Source organism: Pezoporus flaviventris, unplaced genomic scaffold (assembly GCF_033815535.1).
Source record: "Pezoporus flaviventris isolate CSIRO_AGI_PZ_B2104156 unplaced genomic scaffold, CSIRO_AGI_Pfla_v1 ptg000030l, whole genome shotgun sequence".
NCBI classification, from domain to species: Eukaryota; Metazoa; Chordata; class Aves; order Psittaciformes; family Psittacidae; genus Pezoporus; species Pezoporus flaviventris.
Genome location: NW_026892578.1, coordinates 4,993,688 through 5,018,767, shown reverse-complemented (window position 1 = coordinate 5,018,767; position 25,080 = coordinate 4,993,688). Strand labels below are relative to the sequence as shown.

Genomic DNA, 25,080 nt, shown 5'->3' with positions numbered 1-25,080 from the left:
CGTAATCCCTGGCCGCGGCCACTGCTGCTGGGGCTGCGCCTTTAAGGGGCCAGGGGAGGCGGTGGCAGGCGGGATCTTGCGTGCTGGCGCCTCTCCCTTCTTTCCTCCCTCCGCCGCCGGCCGGGCAGTGGGCAGTGCCCGCCGGCCGCCGCGGCGGGTGGGGAGCGGGGAGCCGCAGCAGCCTGCAGCCATGGCTGTGCCCCTGCGCCGCCAGCTGCCAATGCTCCTGCTTGTTCTGTTAGCAGCCGGTGGGCTGCGGGCGGCGGAGCGGAGCAGCAGCGCCATGGAGGAGCTCGCCACCGAGAAGGAGGCGGAGGAGAGCCACCGGCAGGACAGTGTGAGCCTGCTCACCTTCATCCTGCTCCTCACTCTCACCATCCTTACCATCTGGCTTTTCAAGCACCGCCGCGTCCGCTTCCTCCATGAGACCGGCCTGGCTATGATCTACGGTGAGTCCCGCCGCGCCTCGGCCAGTGCTGCCCTCGCCTCAGCCCCGTTCTTCTCCTCCCCTTCCCCCGGGCAGCCGGCTCCCTGGGGGCCGGTGTCACCTCCGGCAGGGGCGCCGGCGGCGGGGCCCTGTGCTCGGCTGCGCCCTCGCAGAACCGAGTCAAGGGGCGGGAGGGCTTTGGCCTCGCGCCCCCATCGCGGCTGGCGGGCGGCAGCGCAGGGGTAGGCCGCGCCCGGAGGGGGGGGGCACAGCCCATCAGCTCCCGGATCCCGTCACCCCCCTGGAGCCTTTCCTGTGTGAAAAGAGCGTGTTTAAACTTCGTTGTTGTGGGGTTTGCTCTTGACTGCTGTCATGCCGCTGTTACCGGTGACCTGAGTTTGCTGGGAACCCACTGACCGCAGTGGTACCAGACACCCTAGACAGCGCCCGCAGCTCGTCCTAAGCCCGCCTGGTGGAGTAAGGACTGTACTGAATCGAGTTTGTCCTCTCCAGCTGCCTCTGTGTGTAAAGGGAAAGTAAATTTCTCATCAGAAGCGGTTATGGGGATGATGGTTTGGAGGAGCGGGGCTCTGCGCCGGTGCTATTGGTGGCTGGCGCAGAGGACCGCAGGTGAGCCTCGGCTGGTGCTGCGGAGGACTCGCTCCGCTGCGAACGCGCGCTGTTGTATTCTGTGTGCAGTTTGCTACGCAGCATAGACTGTTGCGATGAAGAGCAGCCATCCGTTTAAAAAATGATTTGTCTGTTGGTGATTGGCTATTACCGTAGTACCGAGGGCATTTCTTCTTTATGAGCCGAGTCGGTTCCTGATGAATGGTGTGGAACACCTACCCGGTGCTGGTCGGGATAAACATATTGAGGGTAACCACAGATGAGAAATTCAGCACTCGAGGGGAGGGGAAAAGAGAACTATTTCCTCCCTGATGAGTACTACTGATCTTGAGAGCTATATGATTGCTTGCAAAGCAGTGGAATTTTCCTCTGCTGATGCTTCTCTTAAGCCATCCCAGTTTGCTCTTAGTCACTGATCTCTTTGCTGCATTGCTGTGTCTTTCACATATGCTTGTTGCTAAAAACTGGCAAATTAACAATTAGTTCTACACTAGCATGGTACTGCTTAGCTGCTGAGTAGTGCTCAGGAGGCAGTAGGTTAACTGTATGTGTGCTGACAGGAAGAGATGGGGTAAGGTTGTATTGAAGATGTTGTTTAGATACTACGCTGGTGTTGTCACCCTCAGAAAGTTCACCTCTGTTCTATGACCATTAGGTGGTTTAGTTTATGGTGGAAATCCTGTGTATGTGGGAGTGCTAATGTATGCAATACAAGTACCAGGGCACTCAGGGCATTTGGGTATGTGCTTTGATGAGCTGTGTGCGAAATAAGAAGCTGTTCAACTGGAGAACTTTTACCTCTGGTGAAACTCAAATTAGTTTACTCTAATATCCAGTTCCTGATCCATGAAATGAATGCTAGATTCCCAATTTAATATTCAAGTGCTGAAATGGTGTATTAGGAAAGGTGCTATGCAGTAGCCATTTCTGCCCATAGGCAACACTGCTGAAAAAAGGATTGGCTCTAACCATTGCATATTCTTGGTGTACCCTTGCCTGAATCATTTTCTTTTTATATATTATTCCTCAATACACTCATCTTCTAAATGAGTCCCTCTAGTCTACCAAGATACATGATCTTCTCTCTCCCAAAGAGACTCTTGCTGTGTTGTGGTAAACATCTAAAGAAACATGTTTAGTGAGTTCAGTTCCTTTCTAACACGGTTAACCTTCTTGCCAGTAAAGCTCTGCTGAGGCCCAGCTTCACTTAAGCATTTTGCAGACTTCTTTTAGAGCAAAGAAAAGGACATTGCAAGTGTCATAATAACTGTCTGTTATGCTTCTGATAACCAGGTTTCATTCTTCAAATAAGAGCTTCTCTTCTTCCTTGTCACTTAAAGGACAGTGGCAAAACTGAGATGGGTTTCTATTTTGCTGATAACTTGGTATCTGAAAACTGCATGTTGTGGTTTTTTTGTGTGTGTGTGTGTGTGTTTTCAACTATGTATGCATTTAAGAGGCATGTATTTGATCAGTCTGACTTAAGCACAAAATCATTAGGCAGTATTTCAACCAGAGTTGGTGTGGTCATAAAAACATACACACCAAACAAGCAAACAAAAAAACAACCAACAAATAACCCCCAAACAAACAAACAAAAAAAGAACACACTCAAAAAAACCCGAAAAAAAACCAAACACCCAAATCAGTTCTGGGTGTCTAGGTGCTCTCTTAAGGATGTATTTAATAATATGTTAGTGGTGCAGGCTCCAAATTCGGCACACTAGGTAATTTTCATATGATTTTATGGTCAAGACTACAGCACTTGTACCACTTGCATTCAACTTTTTAACAGAAAAATTGAAGTGTTTCTATCACAGTGGTTTCCAATGCTACCCAAATAAGTGGCCTTCATTTACAGAAGTAAGTCAACACTTCAGTGCTGATTAATTTTTATTATGGAGACCATGACCTGGAAAAAGCTGGCTTGTTGCACCTAAAACCCCTCAAAAACTGTTGGTCTCAAAGTGATGAATGTTTGTATGATGGTATTGGATGAAATGCACGTTTGACTTGAGCTAGTTACAGCTGCAGGTCTTGATGGTTGCTAGTTCCTTTTGCTCTTTAAGAAGAGGTGATGGAGTTGGGTTTCTTTTCATCTAGCCATGATTAATTTAATGTGCAACGAGACCTCTTTCAACGAGACTAGAGTAGGCATCAGATAGCACAACACTGGCTTGAAACAGTGAGCAGAGAAGCTGCTTCCAGAAGCCAGGCTTTAACCAGAATCCAAATTTGCTGTGTTGTATACAACTTCATTGTGCTAGCTGCTTTGATTGAAGATTAAAGTGTCATTAAAGTCATTATGTAGTCTTTCCCTGTTTCTTATTTCCTGTGTTGTCACTGTTCTCCAACAGACAGTTGCTGCTTGTCTGTCTATGTTATTCTGATGTGTAAAATATCTTTCTCTGGAAATGTCTGTTGAGATGTGAACTAACACAGAGCTTATATGGGTGTTTATTGACTTGCAGCCTTGTTTCCTCCCCTCCTTCCTCGCCCCCCCCCCCCCCCCTTTTTTTTTTTTTGTGATGTGCAACTTAATCTTGTTTGTGCTGAAGCAATATGAAAACTTCAGCTGCGCATGATAGATCTGACAGTTGTGTATGTGAAAGTGGAACGACCCTAACTTTTTTTGAATGTCTTAAAATACCTTCTGGCAAAAGCTGCAGGTTCGGGTGCAGTACAGATTTGAAAATAAATATGCACCATAGCACTGCGCTATGATCACCCACAGGTCATTTCATAAGATGTACTTGGCTTATAAAGTGCTAAATACGATTGAATCTGGTCTTGAAACTGTAACAAGGGGGCTGCTTTTATGAAAGTTAAATACTTGCAAATGCTGTGCAGGTGCTCCAGCAGCAGTGTTACTAATGTAAGTCATTATGGAGCAATTAAAAAAACGCAAACAACCATCCCATAACAGAGAAATTAAGGAATTGAGACTTTGCTGATACATGTATTCCAGCCTGTGATAGGGATCATGATGCTCCTTGCCTTTGTGCTGGTCTGAGTCCCAAGGATAAAGCATCGTGAGCCATGTTTTACCTGAAGACGTTCAACAGAGGTGAACAGCGGCTCTGTGTTTAGCAGGTTTCTTCACTCTCTTAGGAGCATCCTCATCTGGTAGGGCACCAGAGGACGTGGACTGTGCACCTCAAGAACTCTAGGAAGAGCTTATAGATGGGAAGTGATGGCGGGCTCCCAGCACCCTCTCTTTAAGAAACAGCTATCTGGATAAGTAGATGTGTGCCAACAGATCCAGAGATATCACTCCCATTAGGCAATTAGTTTGCCCCTTTCAAAAGCAGTAATTTGGATGTCAGTCCTACCAGGTACCTTCTCAACTGTGGTGTTGTTCTGGAAGCCACATGTGCTAATGCTGCAGGTAAAAGTAAAAGCAAAATTGGACTTCAGTGTGGAGGGGGAAAATATATGAAAAGGCATGTAAAACTTCTATTACCTTTTGTGGATCACAAATGAGAGATGAGGTAAAGGCTGAGGATGAAAACATCTTTTTTGTTCTGAAATACTCAGTATCAGTCTAAGTTTCTGTATCCACAGAGTAGATACAGAAAAGGCCTATTTTTAGCTCATGTGGCTGCAGCACTGTCTGTTACAATTTTAGTCTCTACGCATGCTAGAAATGACCTGACACGTCTCCCACAGCCATCAAAATAATGGCAATGTTGGTATTTAATAAACTACTTTCACACAAGCCTTCTAATAACAGATTTAGAAGCATAACTCTCAACACCTAGTTTTGAGAACATCTCACTTTCTCTGGCAACCTGCTTGTTCTTCCTGGATATTCTTTCACGGACTTTCACATGAGTCTTGCGCAGTTTGTTGGCTGCTCAGGACGTTTTAACTGTATTGCAAATCTCATCTGTAAGCTTGCTTTGTGGTCTGTACCCGGATGGAGCTTATTTTATCTTGTGAGATATTTTAGCAGAAGTGCTGTGTATCTGTTGTTAACCTGTTAATCTGTTGTCAGATTTATTCTTCAGGTGGGATAGTTGAATAGTTAAAAATCGCTAATATTTCTGAAATGTCTTTGAAGTGTAATAATTCAGCTGTATGATTCAGCTGTAGTCCTCAGAGCACAGAGCAGTGATTTTGTGGGGGTTTTTGGTTGTATGTGTTTTTTGGTGGTTTTTTGTTGTTGTTGTTGCTTTGTTTTGGTGTTTTGATTTTTTTTTGGGGGGGGGGGCGGTATGTGGTCATGTTGGGTTCTTTGAGGTAGGACAGAGGTTTTAATAGCAATAAGTTAAATTAGTTCATTTTTGTTTGTTAAATTCAGCTTCATGAAATGTTCTATGAAATTAGCACCAGAATATCCTTCTGATTACCAGCATGATCTAAAGGAGAGAGAAACGGCAAGCCTGGATTTCCTCTATATGACACAAGTGGCTGTTAAAGCTGGCGCTGTTCTACAACACCATGTGATTGTAGAAACCAGGATGAGGCTTAAGGGGAAGGGATTCCTTTGCATGTACTGTAATTCTCATCTGAATTAGAAAGTTATCACTAACAGATGCCAGTTCTGTAACATTGCAGAGCTCACATCTGCCTGCCTTGCTGTCCTGCATGTGTGCTCAGTGATGGGCTGTGTTGGTTGGGGTGTGGTGAACTGTGGGTAAGTAACCTGATGTGTGGTGGGCAAGCTTGTTTTTAGACACTAAGGTGGTCCTGCAGTGCATGACAGGTTAGCGTTGCTCTTGTCTAGGATCTGTAGGTGCATGAAGCTTTCCTTAGTTCACTTCTGAAGATTGTTTTGCATCTTTTCCAATTTGTCTTTGCTCCCTTGCAATAGAAATATATCTCTAAACAGGTCTTCCAATGAATCTTCCTGAAACAGCCCTTCCAATGAATCTTCCTGAAACAGCCCAAGGACTGAGCTCCCCTGTAGATGTAGTGTCTGTAGCTATTATAGTAGCTTCTGCTCTTGCTGCAGGTGAGAAAACTGACAAGAGGATGGTGAGGGAGTGTATAAAAGCTGCCAAGCCCTACAGGATACCCAAAGCTGCTTGTCAGGTGCTGAAGGTGTCCCCATGTCAGTGTTGCTCTATTGTATCAACTGGGGCTCTGTGTAGTTTTGGGAGGAGGTGGATGGGACAAATCGGGTCTAGATTTTTAGCCGTCTCCTTTCTGCTTGGTTACTTAGGCCTTTGTTTTATAGATGATCACAGAAGGGTAGTAGGGAGTGCTTCCTTGGCTATGGTAATGAAAATATATGTAGCAACTGGTGTGTAATTTTATCTCTGGATTTCACAATCCTGCATTGGCTTATACCTTATGCAAAACGAAATGAGCAATTCAGATATTGTTCTTTCCAATATTTAATTAAAAAAGCTGTGGTGGACTGGAGTGATTCTGGCTGTGCCTTCTCTTGCGGTGTGTCTTTTATAGACCTTTCTCAATTCCTGTGCTATAGAAAGACTAGAGCATTTTAACACTGAAATCACCTTCACTCAAAGCAATTACGTGCACAGCAGGAAGTGCCTCTGCTTCATCTGTACAGCCGCTTCTGGGAAGCATTTAGGTGAAGAAGTGAAACCTGTGAAACACCTTTCTAAATCACTGCGTGGGCTCACTAACAGAGCTGAAACTCTAGACTTCTGTTGTGTGTTCTCCCGGCATGACTGGAGATAGGTGTAAGCCTTGTTTTTGGCTTGGTGTGGCCCAAACTCTCCCTTCTCAGGGGACTGGCCTTGCCTCCAAACTGGGATGGTTTTCCACAGCACACACAGCTCTGGAAGCAGTGATAGGAAGGTTACATTCCCTGTGACAGAAAAGCGTCATGGCTCAGCTAGCTACGTTCTTCTTTGTCCTCTGTCCTCACGAACTTGGCTTTGTTGGTGCATAGTGGCCTTTTTTTCCCATTTTTCCTCAGGAAAATAGTCTTCCCTTTACCACACTACTCTGTGGATTTGTTTAAGGCATCTTGAAGAGCTGGGTGAAACCTGTCTCTTCCTTCTGGTAGGGAGATATTTCCACCCCCATCCCCTGCTATCTGAACCCTAACCATTCTCTTCATTAGGTAGAAGTGGTATTATAAGGTTCTTGCAGCCCAGAAAGCCAACCGTACCCTGGGCTTCATCAAAAGGAGCGTGACCAGGTCAAAGGAGGTGATCCTGCCCCTCTACTCTGCTCTTGTGAGACCTCACTTGGAGTATTGTGTGCAGTTCTGGTGGTCCTCAACGTAAAAAGGACATGGAACTGTTGGAGCAAGTCCAGAGGAGGGCCACGAGGATGATTAGGGGACTGGAGCACCTCCTGCATGAAGACAGGCTGATAAAGTTGGGGCTGTTCAGCCTGGAGAAGGTAAGGCTGGTGGAGACCTCATAGCAGCTTTCCAGTATCTGAAGGGGGGCTATAAGGGTGCTGGGGAGGGACTATTCATCAGGGACTGTAGTGATAGGACAAGGGGTAACGGATTCTAACTTTAACAGGGGAAGTTTAGGTTAGATATAAGGAAGAAGTTCTTTCCTGTGAGGGTGGTGAGGCACTGGAATGGGTGGCCCAGGGAAGTTGTGAATGCTCCACCCCAGCAGTGTTCAAGACCAGGTTGGACAGGCCCTTGGGTGACATGGTTTAGTGTGAGGTGTTCCTGCCCATGGCAGGGGGGTTGGAACTAGTTGATCTTAAGGTACTTTCCAAGCCTAACTATTCTATGATCCTATGATTCAAAGCTATCTCAAAGTTTAACAGCAGTTTTCATGTTTAATCTGATTCTTGAATTAAGGGGGTAGCATTTGAGCCTCAGAAGCAATAACCCAGCATGCTGGCACCAATACATGCCCTGCTGCAGAGCTGACACAGGGAAGAGTCTCATCTGTCGGGGACACCAAGCTACATAAGAAGCTTTCTCTTCAGCTAGCTATTGATGGCAAGAGTTGCAGGTGCACACACCACACATCCACACACAGCCAGCACATTGAAGATTGTCATCTTATGCACAAACAAGTTAATGGCATTTTAGAACACATTTATCCTTCATTTCCACCTTTTTTTTGTTGTTGTTAAAAGTAGTCCCCGACTTCATAATGAAAGAGCAGGAGAACAAGTCAAGAACAAGAACAAGAGCGCCTATTTAAAATATCTCCTCAGTACTAATTAGCTTCCTTTAAGCCTAAGTGGGAAACAAAGACCCCTATGGAGGGGCATGGCATTCAGAATAAGCATACCACTTCATTTAAACACTTCCACAAAGCCAGCGCACCAAGGTGTCCATCAGATCCACAACCTGTTGTTCAAACTGGCCCCTCCAAGGAGCTTATACAAGGTAACAGCAGAGAAGTTACACACTCATGATGTGCACTTAAGGTTTGCACCAGGTATTTCAGTGGCCTCCAGCTGCCTTTAATACCATTTGCTACAGATGTATTTCAACAGGGCAGGGATATTTTGAGAAAAAAACAAACCCTACAAGCAGAGAAGAGAACAGCTATGGAGAAGTAGCGCCAGCTGCAGCAGACCTACAAGCTCACAAACACAGTGTTATGGTCAGGAGCACCAGCAGCAGCAGAGCTACCCCATGGCTGGGCCATCCAGGGTAGGATGCAGCCAGGCATGCAGACACCTCCTGTCAGCAGTGCTGCACCTACAAGAGATTTGCTAGGACAGACCTATCAGGTAGCAGTGGGATCTTTCTCCGTGCATCACTCACACATATAGCTGTATCAAGAGAAATGCAGAGTTTAAACTCAGCCTTTGAAAATGAAATACTGAAGCCAGGAAGAAAGCACAGAAACCATGTACCTCCCTGGCTAAGAGCAGTTCACCTCCTCTACTCTAATTGAAAGGGAGCCTTCAACTATTTCTCCCCAGTCAAAGAAACGACAAACCAAAAACACCAGCTTCTTCCACCGTAACTTTCAAGGTACCTTTAAAGTGAATTGTCTGATTTCAGGACATGGCGGGGGGGGGGGGGGGGGAAGAAGAAAAAGAAAGAGTTAGTTTTGTACCATTTCTTTTCGCTCCCTTCATACTCAGTTAATTGAAGGCTGAAGTGCTTTTTAATAGGGAGAGAAAAAAAAAGCAGTGCATTTGAGCTAAATTGCCCATCTCTGGTAGACACAGAAATTATCTGATCTGCTGAGAACAACTGTGGGGTTTTTTACAACACTAGTAAAAACTCCTTCAAGATAAATGCCCTTCTAAAAAAATATAATTGCTTGTATCACATCGTTTCAATATAGACACCACTTAGTGTGGCGGAGAAGGGCTATGTTCAGCATTAAATGGAGATAAAGCATTAATCCTGAGTCATAAATAAGGACTCTGTTGAAGTAAAAAAAAAAAAGTCTACAAGCTGGTATTTCTGGCTTTCAGAGTGGAAACAACAGCTTTGCGTTAAATACTGAGGCTGTTTCCTGAACAAATGGGGACAGTTCAGCAGCTCAGTGCCAGACTCCCAGCAGTCAGCATGTGGGCAAGGAAAGAGCATCCATGATATACAGAGCCTGTTAAAGGGCTAAAGAGGGATTGCAAACTATTTTTACTTCTGACCCTTAACAGGCCAAGAGACATACATCCGGGCTGCAGGAGGTATCCTGTAACACTGCACAGCTCACAGGGATTTTTGTTTTTGAACGATGCCTGGCCTGTGGTTCCTGCTTCAGATTTCTGATTTCTAGATCAGTAGGGGGGTGGATAATCATAGAATCGTTAGGGTTGGAAAGGACGTTAAGATCACCTAGTTCCAACCCCCCTGCCATTGGCAGGGACACCTCACCCTAAATCATGTCACCCAAGGCTCCGTCCAACCTGGCCTTGAACACCACCAGGGATGGAGCATTCACAACTTCCCTGGGCAACCCGTTCCAGTGCCTCACCACCCGTATAATAAAAAACTTCTTCCTTATATGCAATCTAAACTTCATCTGTTTAAGTTTTAGCCAATTACCGCTTGTCCTATCACTACAGTCCCTGATAAAGAGTCCCTCCCCAGCATGCCTATAGCCCCTGTCATATACTGGAAGGCTGCTATGAGGTCTCCACGCAGCCTTCTCTTCTCCAGGCTGAGCAGCCCAACTTTCTCAGCTTATCTTCATACGGGAGGTGCTCCAGTCCCCTGATCATCCTCTTGGCCCTCCTCTGGACTTGTTCCAACAGTTCCATGTCCTTTTTATGTTGAGGACACCAGAACTGCACACAATACTCCAAGTGAGGTCTCAGGAGAGCAGAGTAGAGGGGCAGGATCACCTCCTTCGACCTGCTGGTCACGCTCCTTTTGATGCAGCCCAGGGTACAGTTGGCTTTCTGGGCTGCAAGTGCACACTGAAGCCGGCTCATGTTCATTTTCTCATCGACCAGCACCCCCAAGTCCTTCTCCGCAGGGCTGCTCTGAATCTCTTCTCCGCCCAACCTGTAGCTGTGCCTGGGATTGCCCCAACCCAGGTGTAGGACCTTGCACTTGGCATCGTTAAACCTCATGAGGTTGGCATCAGCCCACCTCACAAGTGTGTCAAGGTCCCTCTGGATGGCATTCATTCCCTCCAGCGTACCAACCAAACCACACAGCTTGGTGTCATCGGCAAACTTGCTGAGGGCACACTCAATCCCACTGTCCATGTCAGCGACAAAGATGTTGAACGAGACCGGTCCCAACACCGATCCCTGAGGGACACCACTCGTTACTGATCTCCAGCTGGACATTGAGCCATTGACCACAGCTCTTTGTGTGCGGCCATCCAGCCACTTCTTTATCCACCCAGTGGTCCATCCATCAAATTGATGTCTCTCCAATTTAGAGATAAGGATGTTGTGTGGGACAGTGTCGAACGCTTTGCACAGGTCCAGGTAGATGACATCAACTGCTCTACCCCTGTCCATCAGTTCTGTAGCCCCATCATAGAAGGCCACCAAATCGGTCAGGCAGGATTTCCCCTTAGTGAAGCCATGCTGGCTGTCACCGAGCACCTTGTTGATTTTCATGTTCCTTAGCATGCCTTCCAGGAGAATCTGCTCCAAGATTTTGCCAGGCACAGAGGTGAGACTGTCAGGTGAGACTGGTCTATAATTCCTCAGGTCATCCATTTTCCCCTTCTTGAAAATGGGGGTTATATTTCCCTTCTTCCAGTCATCGGGAACTAATATGATACACTAATACAAACATGTCATAACTGATGATAATTTGAAAATATCAAGTGTCTCCTCAGAAGGATATGACTAGCTTTTGATTTGTACTCTTTGAATCCATTAGAGTGGATACTGCTTCCACACTAATTCTGAGAAATTAGTTTCTTTTTTACCCCACCTCTTCTTAGCACTTGATATCAAGTCCTCCAGTAGAGAAGGGGAATCTGCATTTGAATTGTCATATACCTCTCTTCTGTTGTTTTACTGCTTCACTTTCCTTCCCATTTGCTCTTTCCTACATGTTAGTCTTCATTGTGCTTACTGATTATGTAATGGCCTTTCTCTTGGGGGCAACCTCCTTATCCATGAGATAGCTTGACTGTTCTTCCTTAAATTGTCTTTTTAGCGAACTGTTAGTGGTCAGCCCCAGAATCCACCCTCTCCTGCAGCTGGAGAACTTGCTTTACAGCCTTGGATGAAGGTACAAGTCACCTGCTACGGAGTTGGACACTTGCCCCGTCCAAAACTCTGCTGAGGCTGAAGATAATGTATTTACATTCCCTGTACACCCAGCACCATTATTTGCAGTCTTTGGCTGTTTTTTGTAGGTGAATTACAAGTTACTTTTATACTCTGAAGTATTTATTAAAAAACAGACATTTGGAGAAGCAGAGGCTTCATCTGGGCATGTTTAAAAATGATCTGGGTTGTTTTTTTGTGTGACAGCAGTCATCAAAGAACTAGCTAGGTTCTACCTAATTGATACTGTGCTTGTCTCTGTATGAGCAATGAAGCTGATGACCTAATGTGATTGAGAGAGAGAGAATACAGTTCATGCTATATTTATGTTTGCTAGTAAATCCTATATTTAAACTTGTTATTTTTGGCTTGAAATACCAACTTATTCCAGCTGGCTTTTAGCTTTGCTGTGTAATTGTCTTTTTCTAAATAGCCTTTGGAAATTGGACTCAATAGAGGAGTTTGGCAAACAGATCACTTCTTGGCTAGTTAGGAGGGATATGCCACCTGAGGTGGAAGGGGCATTCACAGGAGACAAGAAGCAGTCTGTGGAGTTGGCATTGCTGACTACAGTGCAGTTCTGGAAAATGGCTGGAAAATACAGGAATAACCATGGAGGAAGTAAAGTTGTGTAACTGCTTATTCCTGCTGTGGAAGTGCCATCTGATTGTTCCTCATGGATTATCTTTGATATTCTAGTTTAATATTATGTAATGTTGATTATTAATTGCAGAGGAGGGTAAGTGTATGTAACCTTCTGTGGACATGTCTATCAAGGCTGGCCCTAGCATCTTTTCCTGTCTCACAGAATTGAAATGGTCAGTTCTGCTTGTTTAGCTTGTCTTGAAGCTTTATACTTTGGCAGTTCTGACAGCTGCACAGCATAAAAGGTACGGTTTCGTCATACTTATCTGCAGTACTAGTGTCTTGCAGGGAGACTATTCCCAGCAGACACTGCTTACTGTGAATCATTCTCAGTGTCTGGAAGGCATGATGGTATGAGTGAGGTAGCCTTAATGCTGGAATAGACTTTCATATGGGCAACTGCGTTTCAATACAACATTTCAGCCTAACTGTTATTGCTTTTCATCTCTGCATGGCAATATTATCTAACTTAGCAAATATTTTGTTTATGAAGTTGATTTTTATCTGTATTTTTCAGATTTTCAACCATATTCACATGTGTTAGAGCAATGTATTTACCTGCTCGGCCCCAGACATGTTCTTCGCACTTCAGGAGCTTGAATAGAAAGACTGTGTTTCTGTACCAGGTTTAAATTTTTCTCTGAAATTCTGACTTACTGAGGTCTCAGGGAGTTTGCTATGCCCAAATTTCTCTCTTGGAGAGAAGAAGCCTCCTCGAACACACACAGACTTCCCGGGCTTCCAAAAAAATCCAGTGGGTGACCATGTTCCTAATGATCTTTTACAGAGATTCATAGACATGAAATTAATCTTTTACTCAGCACTGCATGACTGAAGAGCTAGTGAGCGATTTCCTAATGGTGACCTGCTTTGTTAAGCTGCAGTAACTAAATGTAATTCCAGCATACTCAGTTTTTACATGTGCCTTCATGAAACAGAGAAATGTCAACATAGACATCTTAGTGATACCTAGCACTTGACTATGTTCCACTTCCCCTCAGGGGACCGTAAAAAACAGTTTATTGCTCTTGCTGGCAAATGTTTGAGAGTATTTATTTCAACACTTTCAGTTTTTTACCCCAATGGTTTTGGGATCTCTTCCAAAATGCAAAACATTTCGTGCCATCTGCACTTCAGACAAAAATACCTGATTTCATTGCGTGGGGGGGGTAAACTTTGCATTACATGTTGCATATACCTATGACAGAGCCCTTCTCCTAAAGACTGGAAGGTGGAGGCATGGTGTGTAAGCACAATCTACCTCATGTTTATGAACACTTTCTTCTTAGCTTGTTGAAGCTAAGACCCTTCCATCAGGACTTCAGTCTTTAAGGTACTGCTTAAATTTATAGTTATGTTCTTAAAAACAAAAACAGACGAACAGAAAGCCACCTCAGAAGCATTTGGTTTGCTACTCTCACTGGCCAAAGTCATACCAGAGAATGGTTTGGGTTGGAAGGGACTTTTAAAGATCATCTAGTTACAAGTCTCTTTGCTCACTTCCCTGCCTCTTTAGATTATGCGGTAATAGACTCAAGCTCAGAACAGCTGAAATAACTTGTCGTTTTTAACTTCCTCCTGCTGCCACAGTCTTCTCCATCACTAAGGCTGGTTCCTATCTCTCTACACATCTCCAGTTCAGGCCTGCATTGCAGTGTTCAGATTAAACTTTTACTGTTTGTATTATAAGTAGTTTTTTCCCCTTGATGTGTCTTGCTCTGTTGCGGTGTTCTCAGCTGTCCTCCTGGTTCTGTGTGTGTTGTTTTAGAATTTTTAATTAATGCTATGTGAATCAGTGGTTGTGTGAAGTGAAAGGTAAAGTTGCCACTGTCTCTAGAAATATCTAATTATAACGAGAATTAAACTAACATTGTTTAATTTGCTAATAGTCTGTGTCAAAAGCAAGACCTACTTCTTAGCCCTTGGACTTTCAAAGAAGGCTTAAAGTTTGACTCATTGGCAAAGTTCAGACTGCTCAGCTATAAGAAAAAAACTTGGATCACTGATCATTTACTACCAGGTTATATTATAGAATTTTCTTGGAATGGCAAGTGAGGGAATTTGAGTTAATTTGTAACACTAAATTATAATGAGATTGTAAAAATAGTCTTTTAGTGAATCTAATTTTATGACATCTTCAGAACCCTAAATTGCAGAAAAGGGTAATGCTTAAGAACAAAAGATGGCAGCTTTTGTAACATGGCAAAGCGCTGGAATCCAAATTAAGCAATGTCTGCATGGTGTTTTCCAGACTCAGATCCTTGAGCTGGTCACATTTCTGACCCACATGTGTGCACCCACAAACAACACGCATGCCTCAGAACTGAATTTCTCACTTTCCAGAATAGCCTGTTCTTGTGTAATATTCTCTGAGCATAGAGACAGTTTTCTAATGCTTCACTTGACTAGAACCAGTATTTCTATGCGGTTCCCTTAGTATGGAAAAGATACCATTTTACATGTGGAGATAATATTTTTTTTTCTAATGTCATAAAAAAAAAACCCCTTGTCAAGTAAAGAAACTTAGGCACCCTGTTTCTAAATTTCCTGAAACATAAAGTGAGTGTATATTGTTTAGAGAACATAAAAAGTCTATGAATCATATATTGAAACAAATATATGATCAACGCAATCTGGTGCACTTTGGGTAATCATTAGGTATGCTCCTCAATTTGACAGTTCTTACTATAGGTGATTTACTTTTGCATTGTATTTGCCTTAGCAGCTTGTTGACAAATACAGATTTATGGGAAGCTCCTGAGCAGGGAGGAGTTTTTTGTGGTTCAGAGGCAGTGGGCTGGTGTGACCATGAGGGCATTCTGGGGCTGCTAAAAAGGACTGGGAAGACCTTACTCATTCCTGTTAGCAGCTGTTTGCCAGAAGCTTCTTCTGTAATGCTGGGCTTCAAAGTTGAGGAAAATTAAACTGAAACCGGTATCCTATTCTTAAAATGTCTGGAAGAAAAGCTCACTTTCATGCTGTAACTTGAACTGACCAGATTCTATGGACTTGGGGTTAGCACTGAGTTGTTACATTTGCAGAACACATTTGGCTAGACAAGTGGCTGTATTGACCAGGAAAATTTATCTATGACCTAAGTTTTGATGTGCTTGAGGACCAAGCAGCTTTGTTGTAGGCTTCAGTGAGCAGGAGATCAGACAGTACTGAAGAAGTTGCAGAAAAAAATTGCTGGGCAACAGATACCCCAAGGAGAAATGCTTGGCTGAATTGTATCTGCAGAGAGAGATGTAGCCAAGAAGAAGGCAGCAGGTTCAAGTCGGGCTTATTGAAATGGGCTGAGAGACTGACTATTGGGAAGACAGAATTATTCTGGGGGAATATGAATTCTTTTTTGGGGGTGACAAAACAGTTACTTAAAAACTAGGATTTCTGGTCTAGGCTTTTCATAGCTATATTCCTGTGTTATCTGGCAGACCTTCTGTGTAGTCTGTGGGTCACAGGAGAAGTTTGTTCAAGGATGCTTTGGAGACTTGCTGCTGAACTTGGATCATGAACTGTGAGTCTGTCCTTGCTCAGTGGTATCTACCAGCATTGTCTGTTCTGTTCAGGATAAAGCAAAACCCTCTGCTCTGAAGCAGCCAATGCTGTGCATGCTCTTTGCTCTTGTAATGATCATATAGGACCCCAATTAAACATGATCTGACTTTGCATATCTTAGCTGTGCCTGTAACATGCCTGTGATTTTTGCTTTAGTAGCAGCTGTACAAAGCAGGCAGGCTGCTGTGTCCCTTACAAAAAAGTGTGAGTGCTGAGTACATTTTCCACATTGCCAAGTCTTAACCTGGCATGGCGGTGTGTGAGTGACTTCTTGTGCCTTTTTTCCTAGCCAACAGTTATAGGGAGAGCTGATTTTTTTTTTTTTTTTTTTTTTTTTAAATGGGGCTTTTAGTAAAATAGTTAACGGGGGGAGGGGCTTTTTGTGGGGCTTTTGGTGTTTGCCATGAATGCCATGGTATCAGGCACTGTGTGCATTAGTCATCTCATCAGATCCATTCAATCCTTCATTTCTGTTTGATTTGGTACAAGATTTTTAGTTACAGTAGAATTGTGTGACGGTAGAATTGTAGACACACCTTGTTAACTTTCAGTTGAACTTAATGATGTATTATCTTCCACTTAGGCTGCTGGAAAAGATGATCTTTTGCTTAGAAAGTAACCGAAGCTGGACCCAGTCCTCAAAGCAAATCTTCTAGTAGTGCCCAGTCGTGTTGGTTTCTGAACATGTAGATTTTATACATTTAATGATATTATCTGCCAGATACTTTTATTGTGATGCTTGTGGTCTGAAACGTGGCTGATGGCAGACTGATGAGTGTTTTCCCACTGATCTGGCAGTTCAGTCTGTCAGCATTTAGCATGAGTAACTGGGCACACCTTTTGTTTATGCTTTGTTAGTTTAACAGTCCAGAAGATGGCATTTTTTTTCCTGCATCCATCTGGATCTCACAACCTGAAATGTTATGGTAACAATGATAATGCTGTACTCAAGTTCTGCTGTTCCTTCTGAAATATTATAGTTATTTATGCCAGAAGAATATGGTAGGCTAAATAGTCTACTTGCTTCCTTATGATAATTAGGTCCAATCCCAAAATTGATCCTGTGCGCCTAGGAGTATAATTGCTAGGTAGCACTTAACTGTAATGAGCAGTTAACCAATTTGGTCTTAATAGAATCGCAGAATGGTTAGGGTAGGAAGGGACCTTAAAGCTCCTCCAGTTCCAACCCCTTGTCATGGACAGGGACACCTTCCCCTAGACCACGTTGCTCAAAGTCCCATTCAGCCTGGCATTGAGCTCTTAACAGCAATCTTCCATTTATTGTTGCTTAACCTGCTCATATTTCATAGCAAGTCCTCTTGCTTAAATCGATGCAGCTAGCTAAAAGCTTTGCAAAAAACAAATAAATTGCAATGAATGTGTATTTTCTGGGTTGCAGCACCTATTGTGTAATACACTTAAAATTGGGAGGCAATTTTTTATTCACATTAGGTTCTAGCAAAAGCACGGCGCAGCTGGTTTGCCTGCTGCTGAGGGAAGGCTCACTGGAGCAGTTATTCTCTCTAGGTCCTTGGCATGAATAGGCATCGCAGCAGTAATTTTTCTTAAGAACTACTTTAATTGCTGTAGCTTCAGAACGTGTCACTGTCAGGAGCTGACATTAACACACTTTTTGCACAGAAGCAGCAGAATGCTTCACAGTGCCTGCAACAGGATTTCAGCATACCTGTAACCTGGTTTTATTTTTGTCATTACTTCTTTCTTTGCATTATCCCTAGACACAAAGGAGTGAGAAAAGGTAGTCTCTCTGTGCGTTTGGGAGGGAGGTTGCTGCAAAGCAACTTTATTTATACAGAGGCACTTTGCAGCTTTTGAAATACGACATCTGAATGTAGTACTTCATAATCCCTTTTTGACTCAGTTTCCACCATTTTCCTGTTTTGAAGACTGTGTACGTTTAATAGCTAACCATTGTACACAGCAGCAAATCTTCAGTGCATGCTCTGAAAGCTTGGATTTTCTTTGGATGGATTTTCATTATGGCTCTACTGCTGCTCTTTACAACCCAAAGAAAGCCTGCATTCATAAGGATTACTGCATCTGCAAAGGATGAAGTATAAGTAGGAATGATGAACTCCAGTGGTCATGAATGGACAGATTGTTCAGGCATTTGTTCAGTTGTCAGTATATTGTGAAGTATTTGGCCTGGCAAAAAATGTTAGCTTTGGGTAACGTACTAGTTTTATTAAAAGTGCAGTCGAATACTCAGACACAGTGTATTTCAAGACAGTATGTGATCTATTAATGTATCTCTCTTCTTAATTTATGTATTTCTCACTAAAAGCTTGTAACTCTAGTTTGTAATTCTACTTTCCACTGCTAGCTGCACTTATCTTATCAGACAAGTCTCACTACAAAAGTACTTGTAATTCTGAGTTGGGTGCTGTGTGGTGTTCTGCCAGGAGCACTGAAGAAGGAAGACCATGCTGTACTGGCTGAAGATCAGAGTTGATTTTGGAGTCTGAAATGTTCTTTGTGTTCACAAATATAAATAGTACTGTGGCCGAGAGTTACAAGCCTTCGGATTCCACTTCACCCCTGTTGTGGTGGGTGGTAGTAAATGCAAGTGTTTTCCGTGGTGTTCTGATAAAGCACGAGATGCAAGTCTCTTCTGAATACGGTGTTAATCGGGAGTAAGTGGTCACTGGGCAGCTGCTGTTATCTTACGTAGCATACAACATTTTGCTATGCTCCAATACCAGAGCAAGTAAATAACACATCATGTTATCAGTTTGCTCTTGTTAGAACAATCTGGTTCAACTATGAACAGCACTTTAAACAGATAAAACATTAGAAAGCTAGTTCAATGTCATTTAAAATAAAGAATTGGGATGAAATTGTTTGGTAAAACATTTTGCACGGTATGGGTAACTAACGTGCCTGTCATTGTCTGTGAAGATCAGAACAGACATCTCTCTTGTGACTGACTTGGGCTTCTGATTCCATCAATACCAGGTGGTCTAGCAACTGCACAAACCAAATAAAACACTGCTATACTGTGTAAAAGTTTAATAAGTAATTGTACAGTTAATACTGTGTAAAAACTGTGACACTTATGTAAGTGCTATTTATTGCACACAGTATTAACATTCTGATCTGAAGATGGTTTCCTTGCATTTGAGTTTTTGCTATGGAATCTATTTTGATTGAGTCAACAAGCAAACCCGGGGAACTTTCAAACCCATGGCAGATGTTAGTTGTGCTTTTTGAAGACATCTACAGTTAGAGATAACCTTTCCTGAACATGTTTTGGTAGTGACAGTTCATTACTAATGACAAGTCTTGCATAAAGAGGGTTTGAATAGCAAATTAAGAACTTGAAAATAGTAGCTAGAATAGTAGCTATTTGAGATATATATATTTAGAGGGAGGGAAGCAAGGGGCAAGAGATTCTTCCCTTGAAGACATAGTGCTATATAAACCATGTAGGCACATTTTGAATATTGAGGTATTTTCAGCAGATCAGTGAAATTTTGTGCTCAGTTGCCATCTTTAGAATCTTTGCTAGTAGTAGACTTGACGTCACAGCAATGTGCTCTTTTGCAACTCTCTGCTAATGCATGTGTGTTCCCTGATTTAATGGGAATTAGTGTGACTGCACTTCCTGACATCAGGACATCTGTGATTATTGCTGATGGACATTATTAATTGAGTACTTGCACTTCTGTAGGCATCAGCAGCACAGCTGTTATCTGTCAGGCTGGATTTGCATTCCTATATGTCCTGCTTTCAGCTGTAACAGGTTTTGTTTTTTTTTCTCCTTCCTAGTAGCTGGTGCAGGGCCCTGTTTCGGCTTCAGTCTGAGAACAATGCTGATAACACACTGATGTTTTAGTTATTGTTCAGTAGCACTTACCCTGATCAAGGACTTTTCAGTCTCATGCTCTGCCAGTGAGGAGGGACACAGGAAGTCTGGAGGAAGCAGAGACAGGACACCTGACCTAAACTAGCCAACGGGGTATTCCATACCACAGTATGTCATGCCCAGTATAGAAAATGGGGGGAGTTATCCAGAAGGGACTGATTGCTGCTCAGGTCAATGGCTGGTGAGCAATGGTATTGTACATCACTTGTGTTTTCTGAGCTTTCATTTCTTCTCTTATTGTTTCCTATTATTATCATTGTTATTGTTGGCATTCTTTCTCTTACCACTTTATTTTATTACTTATACTTTTAGTTATTAAACTGTTCTCAGCCCACAGATTTTACACTCTTTTGATCCTCTCCATCCTGCCCAAGCACGGGAAGGGATATGAGTGAGTGGCTCTGAGTTGCTGGCTGTGTTTAAACCATGACACCATGTCACAGATTATTTTTATTATGTTCCTGTTTGATAATTTTGATAGGTCTCACTGAAGGAACTGGCCTGTATTTGTACTTAGCTTCTAGAACAGTGCTTGTATGTGGTGCATGGAGCTGTTATCATGTAGCATGGCTCTGTAAAGTTTTCTTTTGTCTCCTGTTCTTTGGGAATATGACACAGTCTCCCACAGCATCCTCACAGCTAAACTGAGGAAGTGTGGTCTGGATGATCAGGTAGTGAGGTGGACTGTGAACTGGCTGAAGGAGAGAAGCCAGAGAGTTGTAGTCTATGGGGCGGAGTCTAGTTGGAGGCCTGTAACTAGTGGAGTGCCTCAAGGGTCAGTACTGGGACCAGTATTATTTAATATATTCATCAACGATTTAGATGAGGGAATTGAGTGTACTATCAGCAAGTTTGCTGATGACACTAAGCTGGGAGGAGTGGCTGACACGCCAGAAGGCTGTGCTGCCATCCAGCGAGACCTGGACAGGCTGGAGAGTTGGGCAGGGAATAACTTGATGAAATATAACAAGGGAAAGTGTAGAGTCCTGCATCTGGGCAGGAACAACCCCAGGTTCCAGTATAGGTTGGGGAACGACCTGTTAGAGAGCAGTGTAGGGGAGAGGGACCTGGGGGTCCTAGTGGACGACAGGATGACCATGAGCCAACACTGTGCCCTTGTGGCCAAGAAGGCCAATGGCATCCTGGGGTGTATTAGAAGGGGGGTGGTTAGTAGGTCGAGAGAGGTCCTCCTTCCCCTCTACTCTGCCCTGGTGAGACTGCACCTGGAATATTGTGTCCAGGTCTGGGCCCCTCAGTTCAAGAAGGACAGGGAGCTGCTGGAGAGAGTCCAGCGCAGGGCAACGAAGATGATTAAGGGAGTGGAGCATCTCCCTTATGAGGAAAGCCTGAGGGAGCTGGGTCTCTATAGTTTGGAGAAGAGGAGACTGAGGGGTGACCTTATTAGTGTATATAAATATATAAAGGGGGAGTGTCACGAGGATGGAGCCAGGCTCTACTCAGTGGCAAACAATGATAGGACAAGGGGTAATGGGTACAAACTGGAACACAAGAGGTTCCACTTAAACTTGAGAAGAAACTTCTTCTCAGTGAGGGTGACAGAACACTGGAACAGGCTGCCCAGGGAGGTTGTGGAGTCTCCTTCCCTGGAGACATTCAAAACTTGCCTGGACACATTCCTGTGTGACATTATCTAGGTGTTCCTTCTCCAGCAGGGGGATTGGACTAGATGATCTTTTGAGGTCCCTTCCAATCTCTAGCATACTCTGTGTGTGTGACTGTGTGTGTGCTATGGTCTAAAGGTTCTCACAATTGTTAAATCCTGTGATGTGTTTGTAGGCGAGTGCTGTGACTACATCTTGCAGGTAAGGAGTGGCAAGGAACAAGATCAAAAACATTACTGAATGTCTTCTAGCTGTCCCCCTTTTTATGCCTGCAATGGGGACTTCCTTCTCTTTATGCTCCCAGATATGCTCTTATGTATCACTGAAGCTTGGAAAGCCCACTATTCTTGCAGACCTCTAAATACTAACTTCAAGAATACCAAGTTGTATCCCATTGTAAGTAGTGGCTTGTGGTTGTTTGCATGACCCAGAAGCTCTTAACAGACTCAAGCTTGAAATGTAACTCTGTAGATAGCATGGCTTTGCTTTAAGGCTTTCTCACCCTTAGAAGAGACCCACCCTGCTGATACCCTTTCCAAATTTTAACAAACAGGACACGGTCCTAGTGCACAGCAGCCTTCTACGAGTTGTAATAAGTCCGATCTTAATAAATCCAAGACATGTATGCAATGTTCTCATGTTCTGCCTGCTAATTTCTGGGAATGGAGAGCAATTTTCTAAAGCAATCTGAGATTAAGCTGGTTGTGCTGTAGGTACAGAGTGGGAACTTTGGTTTGCTTTAGAAAATTGTGTTCTGCACAAAAATGTGCTATTGGAGTAAAAATAAGGTAATGGTAGCAGAAGGGAAGGGAAGAAACAAGTCGGGGGATGCAGGTCCATGCAGTTTTGGTTACAGCTTCTTTGTATTTTGCTTCTTGGTGAGTGTTTTTGTCTTTGCTTCTGCAGCCTCCTTCCTTCTCCCTCCCTGAACCTATGTTATAGTGCCCTCCTTGTTGCAGCATCTGTGAGTTTTCTGGCGTCCCTTGAGCTTGTACTGTTCTGATTATGGTAAATGTGGAAGCCTAGGTAAATACCCAGAACTGTTTCTAGTCTTTCATAACCAATTGCAGAACTGTGATGGAAGCCTCTTTGAAGATACTTATAAGCTAATTTGTATTTTTTCTGTTTAGTAAGTGATTGATTTAACAGTACAGTGCAGTCTTTTCTTACTCTTGTTACTTCCTTGTCTTTCAGAAGTCTTGACTTTCTTTTTTGAATCCCCTTTTAAAATCTTTTATGGAGGTCTTTAGTTAATATTTTACAGCAAATATATTTAAAGCAGAGGCATTTATGAGGATAAAATTTAAGTCTAGCAAAGTAACTTGTACAATTTTTATTTGACAGAACTTGCCTTGCTTTTGTCAGACATTTCTTTGGGAACTGGAACTGTGAAATGTTATTGTTCTGACAGAAAATATTTCTTACTGCAAAACTCAAGTTACTTTCACACAAGTACCCCTTTTGCAACATCTGCAGCAATGTAAGTTGAGGAAAGTACAAAGACCACTCTATCTGTGCATGTTGGATTGTGAAGTCTTGAGTCTTGCTGACATTTCTGCAGTTTGCCCTTAATATGTAAAAAGCCTGACATTCTGCAATCTCTGGAGTGAGAATACATCTTCTAAAAGCCATCTTGTGCCTGTGCTGGACTTCTCACTGGTTCTTTCAACTCAGAGGTGTACTTGCAACACCGTGTCTGAAGGGTAAAGCAATACTCATCAGTTTTATGGCTCCATACTCTTTTTATTTTAAAATTCTAAGCCGTTTGCAGGAAAAAAAAATAAAATACTTTGTATAGCAGAGCAAGACCTTGGTTTTGCTCTTGATCAATGGAACTATTGCAAGTTTCAGGTTGCCTTTCTCGCAGGGTATTTAAAGGTAAAGTGAGTTGGCAGAGGCTGCTTGTCCAGCAAGTGCTACAACCTGCATGTTCTGGTTGTCCACTTGATGCCAAGTGTCTTGGCAGGACCTAGGCTTTTCCAGCAGGAGCTGGTCTTGAAGATGCAGGAGATGCATGAGAGATGCACTCCACATCTGTTGATGCAGTGGCAACAACCAAAGCTGTGAATAAAGGTCTGCTTATGTGCTAGAAAAGAGCAGATGGTGCTGTTCCATGAAGGCAAACTTTTTTTTGTCTCCTTCAAAAGCCATGGGGAATCTAGGGAAATACAGTCTGAGTAAATTGGTTTATGCAGCATCTGTGAATGTAAGGGCTCTTTTAATTCCAAACTTCTGATTTGAACCCTGGTTTTGTCTTTGGATACACAGGAGCCAATTTTCAGGATTGTTAACTCTCTGCAGGTTTCCACCAGTGGGACTTATTTGTGACAGCAGAAAGTGTTCATCCTCTGCACCTTGCACCCCAAATTTGCTAGGTTGAAACAGCTGCCTTGTTTGAGTTTTGGGCAGCCCAAGCAAAAAATCTGACTTCTTTCTTTCTGCAAACCCTTGGTCAGTAGGAAGTCATGCACAAATTAAAGAAAGTATTTGTCATTATGTTGGCATATTTCACCATGAAAATTCATGATAAGCACAAGAGTACTTTGAATTATTTTTGTGTAAGAAGCTGTGTGGCTGAAGTTGAAAGTTACTGTTCTAAATTATGTGGTTTGGGAGTTCTCTAGAACTCTTCCAAAAAACTTTTCCATTTTTAAACCCATGGAAGTGGCTTTTTATAGGTCTTAAAAGTGGTTTTAGCAAGTGACTTTCAGCTGACATTGAAAGGAAAAGAGAAAAAAGCCCAAATTTTTCTTTTTTCCTTTTTTTTTTCTTTCCTTTTTCCCCTGGAGGCTTGAGTAAAAGTTTTTCTTTTTTGTTATCTATGGAAATTGTAAATGCCCTGTAAGAGCATCGCATTTTTGTTCTAATATGTCTCTAGAGGTCTCTGAATCTCTTCTCAGCCCAACCTTTAGCTATGCCTGGGATTGCCCCAAGCCAGGTGTAGGACCTTGCACTTGGCATCGTTAAACCTCATGAGGTTGGCATCAGCCCACCTCACAAGCGTGTCAAGGTCCCTCTGGATGGCATTCCTTCCCTCCAGGGTATCAACCGAACCACACAGCTTGGTGTCATTGGCAAACTTGCTGAGGGCACACTCAATCCCACTGTCCATGTCAGCGACAAAGATGTTGAACGAGACCGGTCCCAACACTGATCCCTGAGGGACACCACTCGTTACTGATCTCCAGCCGGACATTGAGCCATTGACCACAGCTCTTTGTGTGCGGCCATCCAGCCACTTCTTTATCCCCCGAGTGGTCCATCCATCAAATTGATGTCTCTCCAATTTAGAGACGAGGATGTTGTGTGGGACAGTGTCGAACGCTTTGCACAGGTCCAGGTAGATGACATCAACTGCTCTACCCCTGTCCATCAGTTCTGTAGCCCCATCATAGAAGGCCACCAAATTGGTCAGGCAGGATTTCCCCTTAGTGAAGCCATGCTGGCTGTCACCGAGCACCTTGTTGTTTTTCATGTGCCTTAGCATGCCTTCCAGGAGAATCTGCTCCAAGATTTTGCCAGGCACAGAGGTGAGACTGACTGGTCTGTAATTCCCCGGGTCATCCATTTTCCCCTTCTTGAAAATTGGGGTTATATTTCCCTTTTTCCAGTTGTTGGGAACTTCACCTGACTGCCATGATTTTTCAAATATGATGGACAGTGGCTTAGCAACTTCATTTGCCAGCTTCTTCAGGACCCAAGGATGG

At 43.4% G+C, this 25,080-nt stretch overlaps 1 protein-coding gene across 1 annotated transcript in view; it reads left to right on the top strand.

Annotated features, from left to right (window-relative positions):
- SLC9A7 (solute carrier family 9 member A7) overlaps nucleotides 1-25,080 on the top strand; it is a 74,191-nt gene continuing 49,111 nt past the window's right edge. Inside the window, exon 1 of the mRNA XM_061459770.1 lies at nucleotides 1-449. Coding sequence (XP_061315754.1) covers nucleotides 191-449 — 259 coding nt within the window. The 5' untranslated portion in view covers nucleotides 1-190. The remainder of the gene's footprint in view (nucleotides 450-25,080) is intronic.